Raw genomic sequence first — 27,907 nt, 5'->3', positions numbered from 1 at the left:
CCCCCCCCCCAATTGTATCTGATGGCTTTCAAATTCTTTTGCAAAAATGTGTACCTCTCTCAGGCTTACCCAATTAAGCCCCATGTTACCTGAAAGCCATCTTTCATTAGCTGGAAATTATGCAATCACTTTGCATTCAGGAGCAAACCTTCACTGTTGTGCAGCCAGATTTACCTTACAAGTACCCATTATAGTTAATAGAAGCTATTTAACAAAGTCTCTGCTTGTGGTGCTGAAAATGTACTTCTTTCTCTTTTTCCTTATACATTTCTCAGATGAAAGTGAATTGTGATTCAGTTTTCAAAGGCCACATACTGTGGATTTAAAAGAAGAAAGAAGTAAGTGGGACTAACAAAAGACTTAATTACTAAAAATTATCCCAGGATTTTTCAATTTCATTTTATAATTATTTCATTCCATAAGTGGTAGCCCCTGGGCAGTATCTAGAAAAGGCATTCAAGGCCAGCTTCCAATAAATGTCTGTCAAGGTAATTCAGCTGCTACTTTTGGCCTCATACTAACCTCTTCTGTTGTCCAATTATTTTTTTTCCCCATGCATTTCATTTGTATCCCACCCTTCCTCTAAGAAATTTAAGGTAGAATATATGGCACTTCTCTCTCAGCCCTTTTATCCTTGCAGCAACCATGTAACATAAGACAGATTGAGGAAACATGAAATGTCCCTGGTCAACCCAGTGATCGTTAAGACTTAGTAGAGATTTCAGCTCGTGTCACTGGTTACTAGGTTTGATAAGCTAGTTGATACACCACACTACGTATCTGATGAGTCTACTTTTCTGTTTTTGTTTCTTCTAGCTCTGACAGTCTCACATAAGGAGAGCAATGCAAGAATCCCAAATGCACACACTTACTTTTTAAGACTATCTCTCCATCTAAAAGCAAACATCTGCAGTGATATTTTATTTACTCTCATAAGGGCATGGAATGTAACATGGATAGATTGTTATTCAAACCGCCACTGAGTTGTCACATTTTCTCTCATTATCTCCATGAAGGATTTTCAGGGAGGGTGGATGTAGAAGTCAGCAAGGCCGCAAAACAGGTCTGTTTGACCCAAAGTCATCATCGGTTATCTGTCAAGTGCCAAAGGAGCCTTGTGGGTCTCACAGCAATTCCCTACCTATCATACTACTAGGGTCATTGATCAGAGGATTACTAACAGAGCACAATCCAGAATTCTCCTGGTCTTAATACGAAGATCCTCATTAAGATCCTGGAGAAACAATCCAGATCACTGTCTGCTGTACAATGTCTTGTCACAGAAGGAAGCCAAAGGGCTATCCCTTTGTACTATCAGACTGTATGCCCATCTGCTAGTTGCCTGTTCTACTATCTCTCCAACAGCCTGGGACTGAATCTTGCCATTCTTTGTACTTTTACAGTACATATTAATTTGAGGTGACTTCTGTCATGAGCTAAGAGGCGTTAGGCACTTGCCAACATCAAATTGACAACTTTGCCTGGATCAGCATTTTGCACCTCACCATGAAGGTTCACACAACAACACAAATAGTGTGGCTGCCATGCAGGTGGCACTCAAAGCCCTCTCTGTGGGCACATGTGCTGTCGCCCCAGCACAGAGTTTGTTACTGGAAAGCCAGAGGGACACGGCACTTTGCAATAAATAAGTGGATTTTGGATTGTAGTTTGGGCACTTGGCCTCTAAAAGGTTCACCATCACTGCGAGGGGTCACAAACACAGGACAAAATTACTTACACTCAAAACTTTAATATGTGAACAAGCTCTGAGTATGAAAACAAAGGATTATCACATGCCAGAGTTCTGGCTTTATTCAAAGAGAAAAAGCATACCATAAGTATGCTCTGATAGTATTAATCTTAAATTGCAAGCATTTTGCAAATGTGTGTTTTTAAAATCTGAGTGACATACCCACTACATAAATTGCATTATCCTTTAATCTCCACATCTCATCTATGGTGTTTACAATGCCATCTGTATCTTTCACAAATAGTTAAGTGGATATTTGATTGAATAAAATATCTGCTTTAAGGAAGTCAAGCATGTTAAATTGACATCCATCAAATTCATATTGCTTCTGTTTTCCACGCTGAGTAGTAACAGAAATGGTGGAAAGTTTTCTACTCTCCATTTAGAAAACTTTCAGTAACACATGTATCTGTTTTCCACGCTGCACTCCCTTTTCCACATGGGGCATTTCACCACATTTCAAATCCACCCCTGCACGGCCTCACAGAAGGTTACACAACCACTTTCATGATGACTGTAATAAAGAGTAAGGAGATGGAGAAGGAGATGCAGATACAGTTTGGCTGCTGAAAGTATTCAATACTATGTGACTGTACTGTCAATAGCAATTAGAATATACATGTGAATCAGGTGTCAGTTATATTAGAAATCATCATCATCATCATTATCAAAATTCTTATGGGCTGGTGCCAAGGTCCTATAAGTGGGATGTCCTTTCTAGTTGGAATAGCCAGTGTAGATCCCAATGAGAATAGGTCACTGATACAGCAAACCTCTTATGAGCCCACTAAAATAGCTGGATGTATTTGGATGTATATGAGAATGTGCTTCCATATTCAGAACCACCATTTATATGTACAGTTAGGACTTGTCTGAACAGGGTTAAAACACCATTCTTACCCCAATGCCAGTGATGCTTGAACATATGGTGTATGGAAACTTCTGATGAAATACTGTATGTCTTCCTATTAACCAAGCTTTGCCCCAGAGTTGGCAAAGTTGCAGGAAGCTTCAGTGTTTCTCTGAAACCCTGGGCTTAGTGTGAGGTTTTGTGGCATGTGAACAGGTGAACTGGGCTCAAATCAGGCTGGATTACTGTTCACACACCAGGTGCTGCACCATCCCCCTTCCCACATTGAACAGCATAGGGAAAGAGGATGATGGCATATTCCCAGAGCTGCAGCCACTGCTTGCATAGCTGCAGGAGCTCAGCAGAAAGACTGCTTGGTTCTGTCATACCAGGTGCAGCCCAGTACATGCAGGCACCATTGTAACCAATCTGGGTCTAGGTCGGGAGCATAATGCTTCTGCCTGGCCCTGGACATACGGCCACTGTAGACAAGGCCATATTAGTTGACTATGATTAGAGCTGGACTGGAGATATACTAAATTAAGTACATTAATGATAAACAATCTCTGCCCTAGCTAATCTCTGCTGGATCAGACTCCATGCTCAACAACTATATTTTAATTTAAACAAAAGGAAGAGGGCATTAAATTTTGTCAACAAAAATAAAATAACCTAGCCATTGATTGTAGTCTAGCTGCTATAAAATGCTCAGGAATTCTAATGGGATTCAGTGAAACACTCAAGCAGACAAGTTTCGTCAGAATGCTCTTCATAATCAGCTCTGTTCTCTATCCTTCTTCTCTCACTCTTTTTGAGCACAAAGTTTACACCAGAAGGTATATAAGAACAAATATTTTTGACAGTACAAATGAATACCCTTGAAAATGAGACAAAACAAATGTGACTGAATCTGGCACAAGCCAGTTTAGCCTTCTGGGGAGATGGCATATTAAAAATATTTTACTAATTTGCTACAGGCACACATATATGCTGAGCTCAGAGACTCAGACATAAACACAGCTTGTGAAAAATGAAGTTATCCATTTTGGCTGCAATCCTGCACACAATAAGGCTACTTATTTCCCAGTGACTTCATTAGAGGTTAGGCAGTCAGCATCCAGGATTACAGCCCTTGGTCCAGTTCAGGTGAGACAGAAAAAGGCTCAGCCTTGTGTGGGGAAACTTAAATGTAGAAAAAATATGAAATAGAAGCTTTAATTTTCTTCTCGTTGAATGCAAAGGGAATAGGGAAGTGGACCAGCCTGAGTCCTATTGGTAGTTCATGCTCATAACAACAGACTATCTGTGTTAGATCTGAAACTGGCCTTTCCTTTTACCAAAATTAAGCAATGCTCTAAAAAATTTTTTTGAACAAACAACGAAATAAATGCAAGCATATCTAAGAAAAAATATGTTTTTTTAAAAATTGTCATACCAATTTTTCACATTTTTGTATGCCATGCCAATTTTCCCCCCAGTAGTTAATCAGTACTAGACGATACACTTGCTGTTCCAAGTGGTCAAAGGTTACAGAAAACCTGTTTCCTACTCATTTTTAAAAAGCTAAATGAGTGTTTTCTTTCCACAGTTATGCAGTAAGAGGAAAAAAGAATATTACCAGTAGTATTTGTGATGTAAAAGGATCATGTTCCAGCTTTTTTCCCCTTCTACTTCTTGCAACGATTAATAGAAAAAGGAACAAACTAGTTTTGAATATGCAGGAATTATACTGGAAGCCAAGGGTGCATTTTCAGTTCAAACATGTTCAGTCTCATTAGGCAGATTGCCAGACTTAGAAAACTCTTTCATTAAGCTACTGGTCTGAGCCCTGTTAATGTATGAAAGGAAAGAACACCTTCAAATTCTCAGGCGATATACTTGGCTGGCTCAGTGGTAAAAAAATCTCACTAAATGCTTTGCTATGGGCACATTCTTGACTGAACACAGCAATCAGAGTCAAATTTGGGTGAAAATTAAATGAACTGGAAATAGTAAATAAAGGCGCAGGAACTTTAGGAAAAGGCGTGACATTTTCAACCTAAGAGGAAGAAGGCACTGAATGTGAGACAACCTTGAAATGTGCGCTTGTAAGACACGGATTTAAAAAGCCAATTAGGCAACTGGAAACTGAGAGGCACTGAGGGAAAGCCAGTAATGTTAAACACAGTTTTGTTCAAGCTGCCTTACCTCACCTTTAAGTGGGGAGCAAAAAGAATAGTGAACTGAGCTGAACACGTATTTTCAAACAGGACATATTTCTGCTAATCGCCAAAATTAAACAATAAAAACTGAGTATAAATCAGGATTTCTTGTGGGCTGGCAGGCAATACAGATATCCTTTAAATAATACAGACAAATAAATAATTTCTTCCTTTGATATGTCTTGTTTACTTCCCTCCCACTCCATGCCCACCAGAAACACTGAGTTCTATAGATGCTGGTTTGGGACTGGAAAGAATGCACACCAATAACAGCACTTTCCCACTAAATAAACCCCTAATCTTCACAAATCTAAAGAAGCATCTCCTCCTTTCCTTTTCCCAAGAAAACGCAGGGCTTGATTTTCTAAGGCGGGATACAGACGGGCAAAAAGGGGTGTATTCATGACGTCATGAAGGTAGAGCCTTCAGACGGCCCTTACCTGAATGGCGCCATGAACACGCCCCCCGCACGCCCCAAGCGGGAAGAAGCGGCATTAAAAAGGTGCTGCTTTTCCCCGCTTCTTTTCCATATACTGCGCAGCTGCGCATCTCTGTCTGTAAGCTGCTGCACCAGTACGCCAGAATTGCTACGCTGCTAATTTAAGTTGCCCATTTAAAAGCTCCGAGTCAGCTGCATCACATAATGAGTCGGGGTCCTGGAACATGCGCAGTTTGCACCGAGGCTCTAATTAGAGCGTCAGATGCCATGCAGATGTGGAAGCTGCAGCACAGCTGCACTCTATTTTAATGCTCGTAACCCTAACCCTAACCCTAACCCTAGAGCAACATGTACGCATGCGCTGCTAGAATCGGGGAGAGTTTGGAATTTAAAGTGAACCCCTACACACATTCCTGTGCCATTTTCATCTAACAATAAAAAAACGCTAAAACTTTAAATATTTACATATGTACAAGGGAGGTGATGGAGAATGGCAGGGGGACAGCGGTGGCAGCGGCGACAGCTGTGGTTGTGCATTGCAGATTCAGCAAGAGCGCGGGGACCAAAGGAGAGGAGGCATCCATGATGCTGGTGACACTGGCAACTTGCAAGCGGACAAGGATGCCAACACCAGCTGATCACCAGCTGGCAGGAGACCACTATTGTTCTTGGGCAGGGCGGGGGAAAAAGTTTTAAAGGGGCTTGGGCGCTTTAAATGTGCACATAGGCTTTCTGCCGCCAAGACGTCTTCCTCTGCCCGTCTGTATCCCGCCTCAGTAATACTAGCAATGAAGCTAGCTCAAAGAAAGCACTGCAACTATATAATGGTAAATAACTTGTAATTTTGCTTGTGCACAAATGCCTGGTGGTCATACAGTCTCACCTACCGGCACTTTTATATTGTTCTCCAAGAAAAAAGTTAAAACTACACCCACCCTACCCAGCTTTATACTGAAGTGCAGTCTTGTGCTGGTTTCCTCACAAATATGTCCCCTTTGTGTTCAGTGGGGTTTAGTACAACTAAGAATGCACAGAACTGAAGCCTCAGAAACGCAGACAGAACTACCCCATTAGAATCCATAAGGCTGTGGACCCAATTTACATGACTGAGCATGTTTCTGGTTTACTGTCCTTTTACTGGGAGACAACCGTTCCAGATCTGAAAATGTCAGAATAAGTGCACGCTATAGATGTCAGATGAGGAAAGGGAGACATCATTGTTCTATCCATGATCAGATTTCAGCTCTGGGTAAGGAAAGGGGAAAAAGTTATTTCATCGTGGCTGAAAACCAACTTAGTCATGTGATATGGATGCCTGGGCACACTGCCCACTGAACTCCCTGCATTGCCAGGGCCAATTCTGTCCTGCCTGCAGACATGTGTACCCCCCCCACTCCCACTTGAGTCATTGAATATTTGCAAGGGGCTTCTTTTTCACATCCAGCCATGGTTTCCTGGCACACTGTTTGTGCAAGTAAAAAAATTATAATCATAATAAAGCATTATTTTCCAGTGTTTCTTTTTCTTCTTCCTCCTCCACAGACAGATGTGAAATTCTTTAAAGACCTTCTGAGTTACTGAAGCTTACAATGATTAAGTGTAGATAAGGGTGCACTTCAAAGTCCTTTCAGTGAATTCCTCAGGTGCCAGCTAAATGACTGCTAGCTTGAGCAGTGTGCCACATTAAACCCTTTCTTCCATTAAACAGATTATATAAAAATGACCATCACTATTGGGGGGAAAAAGCATTTTCAAATAGAAGTGATAGAAAACTATAAGATGTAAGAACATTCCAGATCTACAGGTCTACAGCTGAAGAACTGGATGGCTTTTTCAAATCAATGTGAAATTCACATATACCACCTATTAATGTTCTTTGTTGCCAAGTTACCTAAAAGCTATCATAATTCAGAAAAAAAACCTGGCAAACTGCTCCCCTCCTTTTGATGTATTTTCTAAAGATATGGCAATTGTGACAGGAATGGCATGACTGGCGGTCCTCTGACTTATTGGCCCACTTGTCCACCCACCTCAATTTCCCAGACTTCTCTTCCCATGCTTTTTTCCCCCCTATTGGTTTTAAGTGAGGTTTCTGTAGGATCTTATTTCTCCCCCTTGCCTCTTTTCTTCAACATTTGATATCACTTTGCACTCTTTCCTCCGCGTCTGTACTTTTCAGCCTAATTGCTTCTTGTTTAGTCACCCTGCCTTTTGTCCCATCTTCCATCCTCCACAGACACAGAGAAAAATAGAACTCCATTAGAACCATCTCCTCTTTTACTGCCCCTTCCTGCCTCATTTCTTTGTCTCTGCCATCCAATCTTCTATCTTCTTCACCTAACTAATTCTTTGGTTCCTCTTTCCCAGCCCTTGCATCTTCTTTGAATCATCTTGCCTTTGGGTTCCCTTATCTTTTCTTCTGTTCCCTCCTGTTGCCTCAGACTAGTGTTGTTGTGGTGCTGCTACTAACTGCCTTTAACTTGACTTCAACCTATGGCAGCCCTATGAATGAGAGACCTCCAAGTCACCATGTCTTCAACCTGTTCAGCTACTGCAAATCCATGGCTGTAGCTTCTCTGAATCTATCCATCTGGTGTATTGTATTCCTCTTCTCCTATTGCCTATTGACTAGTGATGCAAAACACAATTTTAACCTATGTGAATTTTAACTGTGAGTCCTCAGCCTAACTCACAAAGCAACTACAGTATTGATCTTAGAACCTGGGTGCTTTAATCCCAACCATGCTACCCATTTACTTTCTCTTTGCCTCACAAAAGCTATATTCTTGTTCCATTATGTATTTTGACACAATTACCACAGACTACAAGCCAAGATGACTAAACTGTACTTTTGACGTATAACGAGAAGACATGACTTGCTAGAAAAGACAATAATGCTTGGCAAGACTGAAGGTAGAAGGGAAAAAGGAAGACCATGCTTCAACTGGATAGATTCAATCAAGGAAGCTTCAGCCATGAATCTGCAAGGATTGAGCAGGACAGTTGAAGATAGGGTGACTTGGAGGTCTCCCATTCCTGGGTCGCCATAAGGTGTAAGAAATCAACTTGACAGAAGTAAAAAACAACAGTGTAATGGATAAAAAGGAATTAGGAAAGAAAATAATTGCATCTATGCAATCTAGAATCCTGTGGTCAAAGGAAGGAGGGTGTCAGTTGTCAACACATCAGTCACTCCTCTGTGCCTAAAATAGCTTGCTCCCCCTCACATGTCAACATTGTTCCCCATGCCTCCTGGTGATCGTGGCTAGGGAAAGATTTAGATTTATTTATTTTTTTAAAAAAATCAACACCAATTTGGCAAGTGAGGGTCTAATGAAGACTTCCATTTGTTTTTAAAATGTGCAGACAAAACAATTGACAGATAGATTACTACTTCCAACTGCTCTAGAAAATAACAAAGTGGATTGTTACTAACACCAGTATTCTTTAATGCACATGTTAGCCATCACAAAGAAGTGAAATCTTACCATTAGCTTGGCCTGTTGGGATTTAACACAGGAATAAGCTCTAAAGGTGGTTGGTATGCACTTGTGCAAGCAGGATTTCAATATTTTGATGAGGGGATTTATAAAACCAGACTTGATATTATGAAAGGGGGGAAAACTCTCAGACAGTGCTTCCTATAACATGTTGTGGAGGGAGGTTTTCCAAAAGTGTCCCTTATTTTATTCTTTTTTCTTCTGTAGAGTGATCAAATATCATAGGAACTCTCTTTATATTATCCTGCCTATGTCCAAAGTTGTTCAGCTTAGTCTGCATCCACATTGCAGTATTAGTGCAGTCTGACACTGTTTTAACCACCATGGCTCCATTCTATGGAATTCTGGGATATGTAGTTTTGTGAAATATTTAGCCTTCTTTGTCTGAGAGGTCTGGTGCCACAATAAACTACAAACCCCATGATTTCATAGGATAGAGCTATGACAGTTAACACAGTGTCAAATTTTGTGGTATGGCAGCAGCTTTAGACTCTTTCCTGAATGTTTTTTGCAAGGGACGTATGTTATGTAGTGTAAAGGGAGAGGGACTTTTTGAATTGGTGTCCTGATTCTGTAATACCATCTTCACAGAGCAATTACTGGTGCTAATCAGCACTAGATTAAAGCATTCTTAGTTTCCATTCATTTTACTTACAGTATTGGTATTTTATTTATTTAATGCATCTCCCAGCTGCTTTTCAAAAGTGTCAATGAAATTATATCAACTGGGTATTACTGATTTTAGTTCCTGATTCCAGGTTGTCCCAGACTCAATATGGAAAGTGATGCCTCTGGGATTCTAGATCACAAATTGGGTCTTGCTTGCTTCTTCCCATTTTATATGTAATTCACTGGAGACAGTAAGGATATCATGGAGGCCATGAATACATTCTGTCTTGTCTGATTTTGACTGCTAAGCAGGGTCAGGGCTGTTTAGTAACTGGATGGAAGACCACCAGAGAATACTAGGGATCTTGAGGTAGAGCTATGAAAGGATTCCACCTGGAACCTTGTATTGCTGAAGCCAGGCTAGATGGACTAATTGGTTTGACTAAATCCAAATTTGTGGTCTTGTGTCTGCAGGTTTCACTAAGTTAGGTGCGAACTACAGTTGCTAGGCTGCATAGTTGCTGCTGTTGTCCCACAACACAACTGATGCACCAGCAACTGTTTCAAACTATGTGATATACTTAGGACAATATGTCTGCATGTGTTGTTCTTATGCTTTGATGTCACAGTCGTGGTCTGTAGCATAAAACTCCAATAAATATTCATAGAGTCATCTGTAGAACCGAGGCAGATTTTCTCCAAATAAGAAGTGCAATATTCTTCTAATGCAGCAGACTTCATTCAAAAATCTCATCTGAGACCATTATATGGTTGACCAGCTAGCATATCATTAACACAGACAAAAACACTTGGGCCCCTCTATGGAGAGGGTAAATTAAACATGCAAGCCCCCCTGCAGAACCAAGGGCATTGTGTACAAAGAGCCAATGAATTTGCTTTTTAGCTACATCACTTGACCTGCATCTGAGCTTTGTGTAACTGAAGAGCTCCATTCAAGCTGTTCCAGACAAGAAAAGCAGGAGCTTTTCCCAAATAGTTTCAAAAAGCCCGCCCCACAAACCCTCCAAGTTTCCAAACTTTGCTTAAGCATTGTAACGTTTATGATTTGCAACATCCACATTTGAAAGCCCTGGAAACATTTTGGTTCATTTCTATTATATGAAAATATGAATTTGTTGATGTTTACTGGGCGACAGGTCACTTGACCAGTATGATGTCAGAGAGACAGACATTTAGATCACTTAATATTCCTGGGCTCCTTCTGCCCCATATAATTCTCCGACTGTCTAGGTCAGGCATCTGCCATCATAAAACCCCAATGTCCTGAGCATCAAGAATGAAGAATGAAAGAGATTTGTATGCAGAGGCAGATTATTGGGATCATCTGAGTCTTATGTCCTTTCTCTGACATAGATGCACTGATCCTGTTGTATCTGTTTCAACACATGTGGCACATATTTTGAAACTCACATTTCCAGAAATCTTCAAAACCACAGCCATAGGCCTCTGCTAAAATAACTGTATATGCTTACAAATTAATTACATTCAGTTTATAGTGTTCATAAAGATCCACACATATGTATTTGCATATTAGTGTTATTAGAGATACACTTTTCTTTTTCACCAGATTGAACAAGACAATATGTGGCAAATAAGGAGCGGGCAGAGACTGGAAAAGACTAGCATGCTTAACCACATTTGACTTGTGGATATACTTGTCTGCCAGCTTACCTTTTGTAATGGTTATACTTGTCATCTTATTAAATAATATTACTCTTAGCAATATATACATAGGATACTCTTTCAAAGATGCTTTGGCTGCACAAATGCTAGTACCATTAGAGTTGTAAAGCTGCACAACAGAGACCAGGTGCACAGTATAGAATACTGTAGAAAGACAATCTCACAAGCACACTATATGTGATATACTGTTAGACACTCATTTCAAATTTACCAAGAATTGAATTTTTCAAAAGTGACTACCTTATGAAACTTAACAACATGTTATAATGTATAGTGACAGTTGATCTGCAATTCATAAAATCCACATGTATATTCAATTCACACTGAAACAGATGTTATTTTCAGTCACAGTCTTGTTACAATAATCTTCTCCAATGATACTGTTTATACAGATAATCCCACTCAATCCTTTAATGAATTAGTTCTGTACCCATCAGGATTTAATATCTTGAATTCTATCTCTCTCTGCATCTGAGTATAATAGCTATTAGTGACAACTGAACCACAAATGGCAAAAATACTAAACAAAATTTTCTCAGCACATCTATAGCCCTTTCAAATGTTCATACTGAATGAAGGAGACAGAATTTGGGTTTTTTTTTAATGTTCCTCTGTGTGTCTTTCATGATCTCTATAAGTCTGTTATAGTAATATTTAAATTAATTCCTGGAAGCAATTGTGTATGCCCTTTCCACGTAAGTTTCACCTCACTGAGATCAAAAATATCATGTTGCTAGCCCACTTTATAGTTTCCACATATCATGGAAGCACTATGAGCAGGATTCAATGTACTTTGTCCAGAATTGGTGATACTACTCTTTCATTCCTGCAGAACGTCCCCCACTGTGCTCTATAAATCTGTTCTGTAGGACTGCGAAAATGTATGGATCAAGTATTTGGCAGCACAGAGGGTTCTAGTGGGAGGCGAAAAAAGTTTTGATTCTGCTTACACTGGACAAAGTATTATATACTTCTGGATCTTAATCTAGGGGATGACGTTACAGATAAACAACTTGCACACCCTGCATAATATACACAGGGTATAGGGCAGTCCACTATGCTAGAATGGCTTTTTAGAACATGCCTTATGTTGTCTAAAACATAAACAGCTGTGGCTCTAAACACATTCACTAGGAAGTAAGCTCCTCCAAACTCACTGCAGCTCATTTCTAACAAACAAATCTGTAAATTTACAAATATGTTTGCAAAATCTTAATTATAGTTTTTGTGGGGTTTTCAGACTATGTGGCCATGTTCTGGAAGAGTTTATTCCTGATGTTTCACCAGCATCTGAGACTGGCAACTTCAGAGAATGCTGGCATGGGAGTGAGTTGGTATAAACACACACACATACACACACACACACACACAGTGTGACCTTTGGTTAAGAGGAAGTGATTTGCATTGTAATCTCTGTTTTGGTCTGTTGTTGAATGGCAAGGCCTCAGAGTGTCTATTTAATTAATGATCCCTTATCTGCTGAGAAACCCCCCTGATCCTGGGTGGTTTTCATTTCATGGGCTGGGTCTTGATTTTGTTTTTTTCAGGACTGGTAGCCAAATTTTGGCCCTAAATAGACCGGCACTTCGTGCCAGCTTGGGGCTGAAAGTAGAACTCAGTTGGGCTGGGCGTCCACACACGCCCAGCCCTACTTCTGTCACCTGTGCGCCATGTTGGCATGCACCCATCAACATGGGGCATACCATGATGATGCATGGGCATCAGAGCACCCAAACGGCACTCCACGCAAGGCGCTCCTTCCGAGTAACTGCATTTGGCAAGTTCTTTTTGCTCCCGAGAGGGTGTGAATCGTTGCTGCAGCGTCTGGTCACCACGGCAATGATCCGAAGCAAAACGGTCAAGCCCCCTTGTTTACTTTAAGCGTTTCTTCTTTCCTGTTGAAGTTGTCCAGCAGATCCCTAGTCACCAGAGTCCTAGTTCAGTGCTCAAACCACTACACCACACTGCTCTCAGCTACAACTACAAAGGTGGGTGAGTGGTTTTTTAACGTTGTCTTATTTAATTGACTGGAAGCATATTATGTATTAAATTTGGATGTTATTTGATGGAATATTTTATAATTCTGAATTGCTGTCATTGGTTTTATATTTTATCATGCGAATGGCCTTTGGCTTAAGCATTAATAAAGATTGATTGATTGATTGATTGACTTTAACTCATTGGCAAAACAAATGCTTTGCAAGCAAAGGCCCTAGGTTTAACGTCACAAATTTGTTGGCCTTTTTGAACAATTATTATCAAGTGACATCAAATGCTTTTGGATGAGAACTTGGGTAACATCTCTTATTCAAAATAGATTATACAAAGCTGAAGAAAACCAAGTTGCTTAACTGGTCCTTTGAGTGGTCAACTGTACCCCCACACAAATGTGTTTTGCACCTGCATAGTGACTCCAGTCAGAATGTTCTAGAGCTAAATAGCTTGCTGGGAAATCCTGTTCCCTTCTGTCTACTGCACATGTCCCAGTCCACTAAGCTACTATCCCTCCAGTTTCCAAATACACCGTGAAATATACAGGGACCTGAAAGAGGAGAGATAGGGAGGGTTTGTGTGAACACGGATGACTACTCAAAGCACCTCAGTTACAGGTAAGCAACCTCTTCTTCTTCTTCATGGTCTCAGTGCCTGACACAAATGGGTAACTGTGAAGCTAACCAGAAGTTGGTGGGTCAGTCACTGAAAAAACAGAAGAAAGCACATAATGCTCAAACTAGGCATCCATCTTGGGTCTGCAGTCCAGTCTATAATGTTGTATAAACGGTCACAGCTGTGATTAACTAGGTGATGGCTTTGCATAGCTCAGGCAGGGGAACTCAGCAAAGTCACACTGACAAATAAGCCACTGCCCTGCTGGAATGTTCTTGTAGTCCAACCAGATATAAACTGGTTAGCCATTTCATAAGCGAGTCTAACTGTATCATCCATTTGGAGAATCATTGTGAAGACACCTGTTGTCCCCTTTTTTTAGGCCAACATAACAAACAAATAGTCTGTTGGAGCAACAAAATACTGTTGTATGCTAAATGTAAAAGGCCTGTGCCTTCTCACATCTAGACACCACAAGGATCTTTGAGGATCTGAAGGTGGTAGTGAAAAGAAAATACAGAGGACAATGTCCTGACTGACAGTCTTGGTGGTTGCCATAAGACCTAGGAGCCTCTGAATTGTGATTTTCTCATATGATAAAGGTGTGACTGGCCTTAAATCAATACCATTTATTTGTTTTCATACCTGACTGTGGCTGAAATTTAAGAAGTAGCCATCTATTTTTGCAAACTGATAAAAGAATCACCTCTTGTTAAAAAGCATTTCTGACTGTAGGAACTTCAATCATTTTTCAGGCACCTTAAAGCCAAACCATAAATATCACTACTATTAATAACTCTGGAATAACAACTATTTTGAGATTACCATCTAAATGATTAAAGTGGAGTTTACCTAGGACGTTTAGTGAGTTCTATTTTCCAGAGGATAACGGCAAGATAGCGAGAGACTGGCGCACAGTGGAGTCAATTATCATCTCAGAGTACAGTATGATTGTGGTCACATAACAGGTGGTTGCTATCATTATACAAAACCTGTTTTCAAGAAGGAAATGAGATAATCTATCTTTCAGCTGCAGAGGCAGCCAGGACTGCAGGACATGTTATGTTGCCACATGAGAGACTGCAGAGGTTCAGCTATTTTTCTTTATGCTTTGTTCAAAACAAAGGGCTCAATTAGCCTGTCAAAGGCTTCTAAGACATTACCTACCAACTAAAAAACTACAGAATTCTTCTAGCCCTCAAATATCCCACTGGAATTAAAAAGGCCACACCTTACATTTTCTTTAAGGGGACGTAGTTGTTAAGATTTGTTCACATTGTGTAATTCTCTCTCTCTCTCTCTCTCTCTCTCTCTCTCTGTGTGTGTGTGTGTGTGTGTGTGTAACTGAGTGTAATATGACTGGGCATTTCCCACGAAAAAGACATGCTCAATTTAATTTTGGAGAAAGCTTCATTCTGTATTTAAAAAGAGAGATAATTTAGTCAGTTGATTAAAGATAACACATTTTACAGGAAAGGGATCTGGAACAACATCAAAGATTTTAATTTCAAAATCAATCTACAAAATCAATCAAAGTCCTGTTTTCTTTTAAGATGCTTTGCAGGTGGTATAATAAGTCAAAGATACTTGTGCAGCTTTTAATTTTACAGTAACATTCATCCAGAGTAGAAATAACACTGGAATTTAAAAATATTCTGTAATCTTTGATAGAGAATGCAAATCTGCAGTCTTTAAAGAGTTGGTTTCAGGGAGAGAAATTCACTTTCATGAAGTTGCACTTATGTTGAAGGAATCACTAAAACATACACCTTAATTACTTTAAATTTTATGGAGAAAAATAAAGACACTGGCTACTTACAAAGCTATTATGGATATATCGGATCATTTACACAATTGATTTCCTGACAGACCTGTATCTGAAAGACGTGTACCTCAATATGCAGCCCTTTGAAAATTTTGGGGCATGGATTGTGATTTGCATCCTTCTGGATCTTATTACATTCCACCCCACTTCCACAACTGTATATATATATGCTTTATACCTGAGCATTTATTAACACTGTAAGCATCCAAAGAAGTGGGTTTTATCTCTATGAAAGCTCATGCAAAAATAAAATCCAGTTAGTCTTAAAGGTGCTACTTCTTTGAATTTCAAACACATTTAAAAAGCAGTCGTAACCTCCATTTGAAAATAGGTTGTTACAAGCGTAAATAATTAAATAAAGAGGAATGTAGCAAGATTAATATGGTAACAATATGACCATCACTACTGTCTAGACTTTATGGAAGTTCAGATACATTATAGTGCAATAGACAGAAGGTAGATCAAGACTGACTGGTCAATCTCTTAGTGATCTGAAATAGATCACTTAAGATTTCAGTCTGGAATTTAGCAACAGAAATAATAACAGAAAGGCAATACAGCCCATACAAACCTGCCCATTCAGTATAGACACCAGCTGTCTCAGATGGTAGAATTCAAAGATACAGCTTTGTTAGTCTGTAAAATCTGTATGTAAAGAGGTCTTGTAGCACCTTTGAGACTAACTGAAACTAACTAAAACTGAAACACTGGGCTCCTTGTTCTGACCTCTGAATGAGCAACTTGCCACTGCTGCTGCCACACCATGGGCATAGTGGGACGCATCTTAAACAGCCGTCTGGCATTGGGATGAAGCAAACAGGGAGGTTTCTTACTCTGTTTTAAGAGGGGTATGCCCATCTTTGGCACTGAAAGGGGCAGACATTATCCAGTCTATCCTCAGACTTGGGGATTGGGTTCAGCATCATCCGAACAACACACCAAGAGAAAGAGGGGAGGCTGGTTCATTTCGCATATGTAGACAGAGCCCCAGACACAGATTTTAAAGATGACTTTAAAACAGAATCGAAACACATCTTGTGAATAAATAATGGAAAATCAAGGTTTGATATTTGAAATTTATACTTTTTTTGAACATTTTCAAACCGTGGATGCTTGAATCTGTGTATAAAAAATCAGTGTATAAGAAGGGCCGACTGTACTGAGAATATCCCAACAACTGAAGACAAAAGAGCCAAAATTCTATCAAGATATTTAAAAGGTAGCTTTTAACATAGTTATTCAACAGTACAGTAAGACAAGTCAAATTGATATTGAAATTATCCAATGGTTAGTTATCCACTGAGGTGACATTTTGAGTATAAATAAGTTTAGTAGAACTGCAGCTATAAGCGACACCAGCTTGGATTGTTGTTGTTTTTAACAGAATGCTATGTGAACAATAGGGTTCTGGACCTGTGCAGCATACAGCACTTTGGGAGAAGGACCACCTTTTGATGGCCACAAGGAAAAGGAGACTGGATTCTCTTGTGTGCAGTGTAAAGTGCTGGGATACTGAGGGTGAGACAGCACCAAAGGCTACATAATGTCAGATCACCCCTCCATTTGCTTCCTTCTGATCATTCTTTCATGAAAACGATCTCACTAAGTCTTTTTGAATTATTTTCCCTCTCTTCATCTAAATTTTCTTTGCTCCTCCCTGTCCACTACTGGGTTTTTCACTTTCTTCGCCATTACACTGGTTGAGGGGGGAAGCTGTAAGGTGCTCTGAACCTTAAGGGCCATGTGGATATCCCCCATGTGCTTCTCCGGGGATACAGGACAGAAGCAGCCAGGGCCGTGTGCTTCTTGTATGGCTTTCATGTGGGTGATCCCAAGACACCTTCTGCCCACACACACAATTGATAGGGATCGATGTGAATATGTTTAGGGAAACTGGGTATGGCAGATTGACACATTAATGAAGCATTTCATTAGAACAAAGAAGAGACATATGTAGCAAGGAAATGTTTGAATAGAAATTTAGAATGAAATGATGCTCATATTATTTGGGCAAAATTTTTTTGTTTTATGAAGTGGAGTTAAAGATTGCATGAAAAATGGAAACAGTGTAGAGTTGAATATAAATGTCACATCCTTTCCAAAGTATCTGCCTGCATATAATTTAAGTGAAGCAATACATCTGAATTATATTCTGATGTGTCTGAATAGTATCAAGTTTAGACATAACATCCTATTTATCTTGGCACAACCTATAATCCCTAAATTATCTCTGTCTTAGCAAAGCTCTCATGGTAAATTTTTTAAAAATCTGCAGACCTTGTTAAAACAAGAGTCAACCCATGAACTGTCTCTGAACATATATACTAGAACTAGAAGTGTTGATCTCAGCTTCAATCATTTTGGGAATAAAGCCTTAAGGGCAAGTTGAGCTCATGATTTATCCTTCCTCATGCCAACCAACAGCCCATTAAGGCCTACTGAAAAGAGCCTGTAATACAACACACACTTTCCTATCATGCACTGAAAAGCTATTGCAAGCTTTTCTGACCTCACAGAGAACAAGGAAAGTATTTTTTTCCTACCTCAGGGTTGGTTGGTTTAAACCAGGCTGGTTTAAACCATGGTTTTAATCTTGGTTTAAATCAAATGACTTAAAAAAAACATTCCTTTTTTAATATTATTTTTCATTGTTTTTCTAAAGTCTGGATATTACTATTTTGCAACCTTCTTACTGATACAACAATGACTGTTTGAATTTAAACATTTTCACTTTTAACAGTCTATTGACAGTTGTTCATTGTCAGACCATTATTCAGTATCAGTGGCTTCTTTTTAATCACTTTATTTTATAGTGCAAAAATGCCATTCAGAAACAAAGCCTTCAATTAACATAAATTCAACCGAGCTCTGAAAGAGCACTTTTTAAAGAACACTTAAGCACTAATTTAAGCTAGTGGCCATAAATCTGAAATTCATTTTGCTACTTAATTAAAGGTCCTGTATTGGAATAGTCCCAAATACAGGCTTCTAACTGGTCAATAAAATCCCTGAAGTTTTATTGAAAGATGTAAATCATATCAAAACCTAATAACTTTGGATTGTTAATGTTATAAAGCGCAAAAATATGGTTGCTCAAGCTTTCTAATACATAAAATAATGCTTCACAGTATTAATATAATAAGGATTCCAATGTTTTCATTAAAGATTAATGCAAAAAAAAAAAAGTTTAAACTAAAAAACCTGGGTTTGGGGGGGGTATTGTTTTGTTGTTGTTTTTCCAACCCTGGACTGGTATTTCAACACAGGTCCTCTGTTGACTTCATCCTTTTAATATTCAGGGACACACAACAAACCTTCTTCATGTCCCTGATTGGAAGTATGGGGATTGACTACAGGGAAGTATCCTATTTAGTGAAGGCATTCTGGCTCTGGAATGATCTCCACACATAAAAAGTCACCTGCATCCCACCTTCCCTTATATTATTTTGGTGCCAAGCAAAGATCTATTCCTTAAAATGTTCCCAGGCTTTAGAATCTTCCATACATTGCTTTTATGAGACATGACATTTCTTTTAACTCTGCTTTACCCTGCTTTTATGCTGTAGTGTTCTTGCTTTAATTTATTATTGGAATTTTTGTAAACCACCCCAAAGGCCTGTTGATAAATAAATAAACAAGCCAAAAAGCCAGCTATTCAATCTTTGATTATAAGCCGCAGTGCCTCAGTCTGGTCATACTGACTCCTTTTTCAAACAATCAATTAATTTTCTTACTCATAATCACAGAATCTAAGGTTTTAGAAGCAATATTGTTTCCCCATATACAAAGCTGCAAGATGGTTTTCTTGCCCATTTTCAAACCTGAGTAATTATACTGCTAGAAGGCATCTATCAGTTGAACAAACAGCAAAGAATCATGAAAACGAGACCAAGTTTATTTTTAACTAATGTGTGTGGGATCACTTTTCCTTTTAAAGAATACCCTGGAGCTGTCTCAAGGCCTTATCTTTTTGGCAGCTGCTTAAAATTCTAAACCAACAACTATACTATGAAATCCAGACTTTAGCTGATATATGCTCCTTTTCCCAGGCTTCTTGACCAATGAGGAGGAATGGCTCAAGCAAAAACACTATGGATTACTTTATCATCTGTCGCTTTATCAGCATTTTATATTAAAGTTACTTTCTGTAACAACACCCAAAAGTAAAGTATATGTTACCGACTGTAACAAAATGTATGAGTGTCAAAGCAATCTACATGGAACAAGCTACAAATACTGTACTTGCTTCCATCTGTGCATCTACCCTATAGAAATATTGCAGTTTGACACCACTTTAACTGCCATGGCTCCATCTTACAGAAACCTGGGATTTATAGTTTTGTGAAGCACCAGAATTCGTTGTAAGAGAAGGGTAAAGACTCTGTAAAACTACAAAGCCCAGGATTCTAAAGAATGGAGCTACAGCACTTACAGTGGTGTCAAACTGCATTATTTCTACATTGTAGATGCACTGTTGTTGCTTAGCTGTACCAACTAAGTAAAAGAAACCTGTAATAAAAGTAAATGTAGAAATCAGTTGGCTTTCTTCATAAAACACCTCAAGGCAGGCTGGCATAATGGCCTTGTTTGCACACAGTACTGAACCATGGTGGAGCATTATGGAGAGAACACTCAGGTCTCACACAGATACCTTTCTTGGTCTGACGAAGCCTTGATGTAAATTTTAGCTACTCCTTTAGATTACCTACAGCTTGTGATATCTGAATCTACACAAACTTAAGTTAATTTCTACTATGGGTCATTGAAACAAAGCCAACTTCAAACCATGAATTATGAAGATGGCAAAAACCATGCAAAAGCCAAATTAAAAGGCAATTTTAAAAGTCCAGTTCTACACAGAAAAGTACAGCCAGAGCAACCTCCTTTGAGAGGAAGTTACACAACTGAGGGGCTGCCACAGAGAAAGCTCTGTTTTGTACAGGGACAAAACAAAATTTTGTTACAGAAAGTAGCTTCAATATAAAATGCTGATAAAACAACAGATGGTAGGACAGGCAACAGGGCCGAAAATCTCAAATTCTAGGTGGGCTCACAATGAAGAAGGTAGTCTTTTAGACATTCTGAATAAAAATCAGTATGTGAATTGATAATGGAAACAAATTGGAACCAATACAATTGTTGACCACTAACATGTACTCTCTAAAGAAATGTTGGGAGTCATGTGCACTTTCAGGTGTTTTGGACTGCAAGTTTCAGCAGTCCTAGTGTGCATAGCTAATAATGAAGAATGCCAGGAAATATACCCCTACAACATCTAGAGGGTTGCATTACTCTCACCCCTGCTGTAAAGGTTAAGACAAACAGCAGTCTAGTCCATGCATTTTTCATTAGTTGTAGCTTTTGAACAGTTAACTGTAGCTAGGAAACAAAATTATACTGGAACAACTGAACAGAACTGTAGCTTCTGAACACTTTTCAGTAACAACCCTACATCATACATGCTACAGTAGTCTAACCGAGAGGTAATTTAATTAAGTATAACTTGTTTAGGGTTCAAGGGTACAAAGTGCAGACTTCATGCAGCTCTTCATTGTACTCTTCACCCCATCACCATGTTTAAAACTTTACAAGGTCCACTGCACCCTCTTTTGCCAGGAGTGAGCAAAGTGCAGCTCTTTTGGACCCTAAAGTGCAGACTTGAATTCTCCTGAATCCTCCCAAACATTCCAGTCATGGTTGCTTTGTGCCTTCAATCTGATTTATGGCAACCCCATCATAGGGTTTTCTTGGCAAGATCTATTCAGCGTATGATTGTCATATTCCAGTCCCTCATAGCCGGACACCTAATTAGTGTATTATACAAATTATTATAAGTATGCATATTATTAATTTGCATTCTGATTATGCAATTCAATTAATTAATCATTGCACTTTTTCTTCCATTATGTTTCAACCACAGTGTCACTACCAAGCTAAGAGCTCTTTTTTCCTTCTTTTCTCCCCAGCTAGTGTGAAGATAGAGGGCTTCCAAGCAGCCCCAGAGAGTAAAGAGCCTCAAAGAGTAGTTTCACCATGCTGGCCTAGGCCTAGCATGGTTGCTAACACAATCATCACACAACACAAGCCCATCTCTGCTCACCTCCTTTCCTTTCACATTTTCTGGGACTGTCAGGGGAAGAAGATAGCAAATGGAAGAGTAAGGTGGCAATACTATGCTTGTGCAGTAGCAACCAGAGCCTGCAGGGTGGGATGAGGCTCCCACCAGTGCCAGTCTCCTTGCATGCTCCATCACCACTGTCAAATTTTAACCTACCCATCAGCCTACAATGGAGGTGAAATCCTGGATTTACTGCTTCAACTGGCCCAGCAAGCCCCAGCCAGGGCATTTTTCAGTCCCTTCAATCTGGGATATCTTGGATTTCTGGGACAAATGGCAACCCTAATTCAAAGAAAGTTTGTCACTTCCCTCCTCTAAGACTGAGAAAGTATGACTTGTGTAAGGCCACACAATGGGCTTCCATAGATAAGCAGGGATTCCCACCCTGGTCTACCAAAGTCCTAGTCCAACACTCTGACAACTGCATTATGATGCCTCAAAGCCCCCAGCCCCCATGCTAAACACAGAGGTTTTGCCCTCTTGAAATGTCTCCCAAAAAGAAAAGAGATAATGAAATGGCCAGAAACAAAATGGAAGTGATGCAAGCAGAAACAGTAGGACCGGAAGTGGCATGAGAAATGGCCATAGTTCCCTCCACAGTTGCCCACCTTGGGCATAGTGGAAACAATTTCACCACCTTTTTGGCCACCCCTCAAGCTTTATTTGGGCCTTCCCCCCAAACTGGAAGTTTCTAGCTAATTCTACTGTAGTTTCATCTGGGAGGATAATAATAATAATAATAATAATAATAATAATAATAATAATAATTTCTTACCCGCCTCTCCCCATGGATCAAGGTAGGGGACAACAATTAACAAATGAAAATCATTGCTTAAAAACATCACTTAAACCATACATCAATTTAAAAGGACAAATAAGATGGGCACATATTAAAATAATTCACATCTAAAATTCATCATTTAAAATTCACAATTTAAAAATAATCTGGATAGGCCTGCTGGAAGAGACTGGTCTTGAATGCTCTTTTAAATTCAGACAGCATATTCAGATGATGAATCTCTTCTGGCAGGTCATTCCACAGTCTTGGGGCAGCTGAAGGAAGTCTCATGTAAGGGCAGGAAGTATGGTGAAATTATGCTAGTGACCCCTAAAGGATATGAGGGGCCTTTTAAAGTTTTATTAAAAAAAAACATATTAAATTGATGATGTTGGGGGAAGTCTTCTCGAGTGGTGGGGTTGTACGTGCCGCCCCCAGACTTCTTGAATTAAGACCATTTCAGTTTACAAACAATATTATCAAAACATTGTGCCTTACCTTGTTGTAGTACTGCACCTGAACCGAATGCCACTGTCCATCACTAACGCCTCCTGGAACAAATGGAGCAACCGTTGTAGTGGTTTCCCCTGAAGCATTACATGGAAAAGGAAGAAAAAGAGTACATCTTAAAGGCTTAACTTCTCAACATTTTCATTTTTGTGATTAATGAATCAATCAGAAAACATAAAAAACTGAACAAAGAGATTAATATCTTCTTCCTCTCAAAGTAAATGCGCCAAGAGCACAGCTAGGGAGGTATTTGCTTTCTTCAAAGACAGCTATAAACACGTACTCCTTCGAAAAATGTATACCTCACCTTTCACTGCAATTATACTTTCAAGGGCAGTCCAAATCAAGATAAAAACATTTCAAAATATTTAATAAATAGATATCACATATAACAAGGAGAAACAACTACAGTGGATAAAATAATATTTTAAAACCTCAGTATCAGTTCACAGGTGCACAGAAACAATTCTTCAACACGACAACTCAAACTTAAATATCTGTCACGTGGCAGATGGCCAAATTACATGTCCTTAACAGATAGATCCAAATCCTCAGCATGGCTCTCTCCCTGATTCCAATGTGTTGTATCTCTCACACTGTTGGAAACTTCTTCACCCGATCTTGCAAGAATCTGCACATTTATATGTGAAGAGATAGTCCATTAGGCCCAAACTATTCAAAGACAATTGCCAGCACCATGACTTGTGTCTGGAAATGAAGTAATTGTCAGTGCCTCTGTTGCAATATAGGAGTCACACAGTACATGTTCCTTCGGATATTTACACACAAACAGTCCTGCTGTCACATTATAGACAAGATGGAAAGCACATTTGGTTAGCGTGGTGCAGGGTTTTGAGTGCTTTGACTGCGACTCCAGAGATCAGGGTCTGTTTCCCAGCTTGGCCATGAAACCCACTGGGTGTCTTTGAGCAAGTCACACACACTCAGCCTCAGGGAAATGCAATGGCAAACTCCTTTGAACCAATCTGGCCAAGAAAAACCCATGATAGGTTCACCTTAGGGTCACCAAAAGTCAGAAATGACTTGAAGGAGCACAACAACAGTAACACCTGTACATCCAGGAGGAATGTCAAAAGAGTGCTGCAAAACTGGTTTTTCAGGGGACTGCCACCCGATCCAACACAATTAGAGAAAGCACTATGTTGGGCTAATTTGAAATGTTAGTGGCATGCAGACCATTTCTGTGAATATAACAGACATGAAACAGCTACTGTTAACTTGATGGCCTGCAGAAATGAGTAACAAAAACACTAGTAAAGATGTGTTATAAATGCGGGAAAACCGTATGCAAAAAATGTCAGTTGCATGTATTGTTGTTGTGCTCCTTAAAGTCAACTTTGACTTATGGCAGCTCTATCATTGCATTTTCTTGGAAAGGTTCAAGGTTTACCATTGCTTTCCTCCTGGCTGTCAAAGTGTGACTTGACCAAAATCACCCAGTGGGTTTCCATGGCATAACAAGGATTCAGGTCTAGAGTCTTGGTACAACACTCAAATCATTACACCAAGCTTCCTCTGAAATGGCATCCAACATACAATATATATATATATTTAGTTGCTTCAGAACTAGAAATATGTGATGTGAATTGATATATTGTATTCAACTGCATGCAGACAATATGTAAGTTTAGATCACATTCCCTCACCTTTTGAGTCCATCAAACATCCAAGATCATCTGCAGAGGCCCTTCTCTCTGTCCCACCACCTTCTTAGGCTCAGATTACAAAGGACAGGCCTTCTCGGTGCTTGGCTACTCCCAAAGTTTGGAATTCCCTCTCTGAAGTGGCTAAGATGGCCCTGTCCTTGTTCTCCTTCCATCATCAAGTCAAAACATGTTTATGCAGGCTTTTACAAACCAACTAGGGCTGCACTTTTAATATGGTGCAGTGCTGTTTTTAAGGTTTGTATATAGCCTTTTAATGAATTTTAATATTTCAATGTCTAATATTTTAACTTTATAAGTTGTTTAATGCTTTTACATAGTTTTAAATTTGAATTGTTTTAAATATGTTGTTAGCCATCTTGAGTTCCATTATTGGGAGAAAGCTGGGATATAAAGGAATAAACAACAACAATAACAACAACATGTTTCTGAAACAACTGGTAACCCTGAAAACTTATTGTTGTTATTGTGTGACTTCAAGTTGTTTCTTACTTACAGCGACCCTAAGGAAAGACTATCATGGGATTTTCTTGGCAAGATTTGTTCAGGGGAGGTTTGCCATTGCCTTCCCTTGAGGCTGAGAGCCTGTGACTTGCCCAAGGTCACCTAGTAGGTCTCATGGCAGAGCTGGGAATTGAACACTGGTCTTCAGAGGCTGCACTGCAGAAATAATCCAGTTTGGCACCACTTAGCGACCATAGCTCAATACTATGGAATTCTGGGAAATGTAGTTTTGTGAGGCACTTGGTATTCTCTGTGCAAGGGCTCTGGTATCACAACAAACTACAGTTCCCAGAATTCCATAGCACTGAGCCATGGCAGTTAAAGTGGTGTCAAGCTGGCTTATTTCTGCAGTGTGGATGCAGCCACATTTCCTGACAAAATGTAAACATGAGGAATAAACACTGATAAAGAAAACAGTTGCTACCCATTCTTCTGATTTTCTTTCTTCATGATGGAAAATTGTAAGACTTTCAGATAAGGTGTTGAGGAACAAAGAAAACATTTGTCTTCTTTGAAAAAGCTGCAGAGATTCTAACCCTGCAATGAATGACATTGCTTCCTTCCTTTCCTATTTAAATGTCTTTTAAAGATTGGATTTGATAAAGCACAGAACTTCAGATTAGTTCTGCAGACCAGTAAAACCAGCTTGGTGACTATTCATTGCTATTCTGAGGTAATACCAAAACAAATATCTACAGCAAAAGTACACAAAGTCCTGTCAAACTGAACAGGTTGAGATTTATCATGAATAACTACTTGGAGAATAGTTCCCATTACAGAAGGAGAAGAAGAAAAGAAAGTAAAGGGGAAATTAATTATAAAATAAACTACTATATATTTCTGGTTGTATTAATGCAAACATTTACTTCAGTTTAACACACACACCTGGTGAGTTAATACAGCAAGATATTAAGCTGAGAGAAGAACACAAATATTGCCTGTCTTTAAACATGATGAATAGGCTAACCTCTTTGTTGTTTGTTTTCATGAGCATTAGAGAGCTATAGTTCACTGTTCCGCTTTCTCTTATATCTCCACCTAACATACTGGCTGGCTAGCAGTACTGTCAGCAAGCCTTGGTCTTCTGTTTCATTAATGATCACACTTTCCCCCCATAAATCTGTGAAAATGTCTCAACAACCGCCTCTAATTCTACTTCTACTATCTTGTTCATTCAAATACAATAAATTGCACTGTGCAATATATGGATCCTTACTGGAATTGGTACTTTCTAACTTGTTCATGAATGACTTGGAGTCAGGGGTGAACAGTGTGGTGACCAGATTTGCTGATGACACCAAACATGTTAGGATAAAAAATGGACTGTAAAGAAGACCAACTTTTCTAAACTTGAGAAACAAGTGTTAAGTGGTGCCTTGTTGTGTGCATCTTTAAGTCATTTCTGACTTATGGCGAGCCTAAGATGAACTTATCCCAGGATTTTCTTAGCAAGGTTTGTTCAGAACAAGCTGGCCACTGCCTTCCCCTGAGGCTGAGAGTGTGTGACTTGCATATAATGTAAAAAAAATATCCTGGTGACAGATCTACAATGATGAGATCTGACCTAGTAGCATATGACAAAAAAGGGGGGGGGGGGGGGAGGGAGGGAGGGAAGGAAGGAAGGAAGGAAGTTCTTGTGGATGTGATGAACGGGGTCATCTCAAAGTGTGGTGAATATTAAAAAAGAAGAAAGAATATTAAATATATATTGAATATTAAAAAATAAAAAAGAGGAAGAAACAAGGTAAATGACATGTTGGTTAGAATTAGAAAAGAAATTGCAATAAAAGTGCTAATACTGTACTGTCCTTCCATAAATCTATGGTACAACCATGTGTGGAAAAGAATATTGCAGAGCTGGATGTGGTGTAAAAAAGGACAGCCAAAATGATCAAACGGCTGGAACAATGTCCCTATGTTTGGAAGTGTTTTCATCCAGAAGAAAAAGATTGTAAGTGGAGATATGATAGAAGTGTGTAAGTTTATGCATAGTATGCAGAGACTGAATAGGCAGATCAGCCTTGGTTAGCACTTGGATGGGAGAACATATTTAAGAGGAAAGAATTAGCAAAACTACTCTAATCCTTGCCTAAGAAAACTCTATGAAATTCATGGGTTTGCCATAAGTTGACAGATATTTCCAAGGCACATACACAAATACACATAGGTAAATTGTAGAATTTGCTACTACTACAAGATATAGCTTGGATAGCGTTTTTTTTGTTGTTTTTTTAAGGCCTGTCAAATTCATGGAGGACTAGCTGCTGCTAGCCAGATGAATATTTAGTCCCTCCATTAACAAGGACATTGAGTCAGTTGTGGAGGGATGCTATATTGCTCATATTGTGTTTGTGGCCTTCCCAAAGAAACAAGCTGGCCACCACGTAAACATTGTGTTGGACTGGACAGCCCTTTGGTATGATCCAGCATTATTTTAATGTTTTCCTATGGTCTTCCATCTTTCCCTACAAATGCTATCATGAATGGTTTGGTTACAAAAACTCCAAAGAAACCCAAGTAACTTCAGCACATTCCATTCTGCAGTTCACACAGACAGCTGCTGACTGATGAAACATTTTGTGATTTACATTTGCATGTAAATCAGATGTAAGGTTATCTATTGTAATTTTTGTCAACCTGTAATTAACATAATCAACAAAAAAAACACTGGCTCCTAGGTATACTTTTACCCAACTAGATGCAAATAACTAGTGGATAAATGGGTATGTATATCAGCATCCACAAGTAACAAAAACCGATCGATTCAAGGGCGCTTAGCTGACCAAGGATACCATCTGCATCCACAGTGGCTGTGAGCAAGGGATCA

At 39.3% G+C, this 27,907-nt stretch overlaps 1 protein-coding gene across 4 annotated transcripts in view; it reads right to left on the bottom strand.

Annotated features, from left to right (window-relative positions):
- The window catches only part of CELSR1 (cadherin EGF LAG seven-pass G-type receptor 1), a 194,362-nt gene that overhangs the window by 78,187 nt on the left and 88,268 nt on the right, over nt 1–27,907 (bottom strand). For all 4 annotated transcript variants that reach the window (XM_042467337.1, XM_042467340.1, XM_042467341.1 and 1 more), the window contains exon 5: nt 22,880–22,968. In XM_042467337.1, the coding sequence (XP_042323271.1) occupies nt 22,880–22,968 (89 nt within the window). The remainder of the gene's footprint in view (nt 1–22,879; nt 22,969–27,907) is intronic.

The sequence above is a fragment of the Sceloporus undulatus genome, chromosome 5 (genome assembly GCF_019175285.1).
Source record: "Sceloporus undulatus isolate JIND9_A2432 ecotype Alabama chromosome 5, SceUnd_v1.1, whole genome shotgun sequence".
NCBI classification, from domain to species: domain Eukaryota; kingdom Metazoa; phylum Chordata; class Lepidosauria; order Squamata; family Phrynosomatidae; genus Sceloporus; species Sceloporus undulatus.
This window is presented reverse-complemented; position numbering and strand designations above follow the sequence as displayed.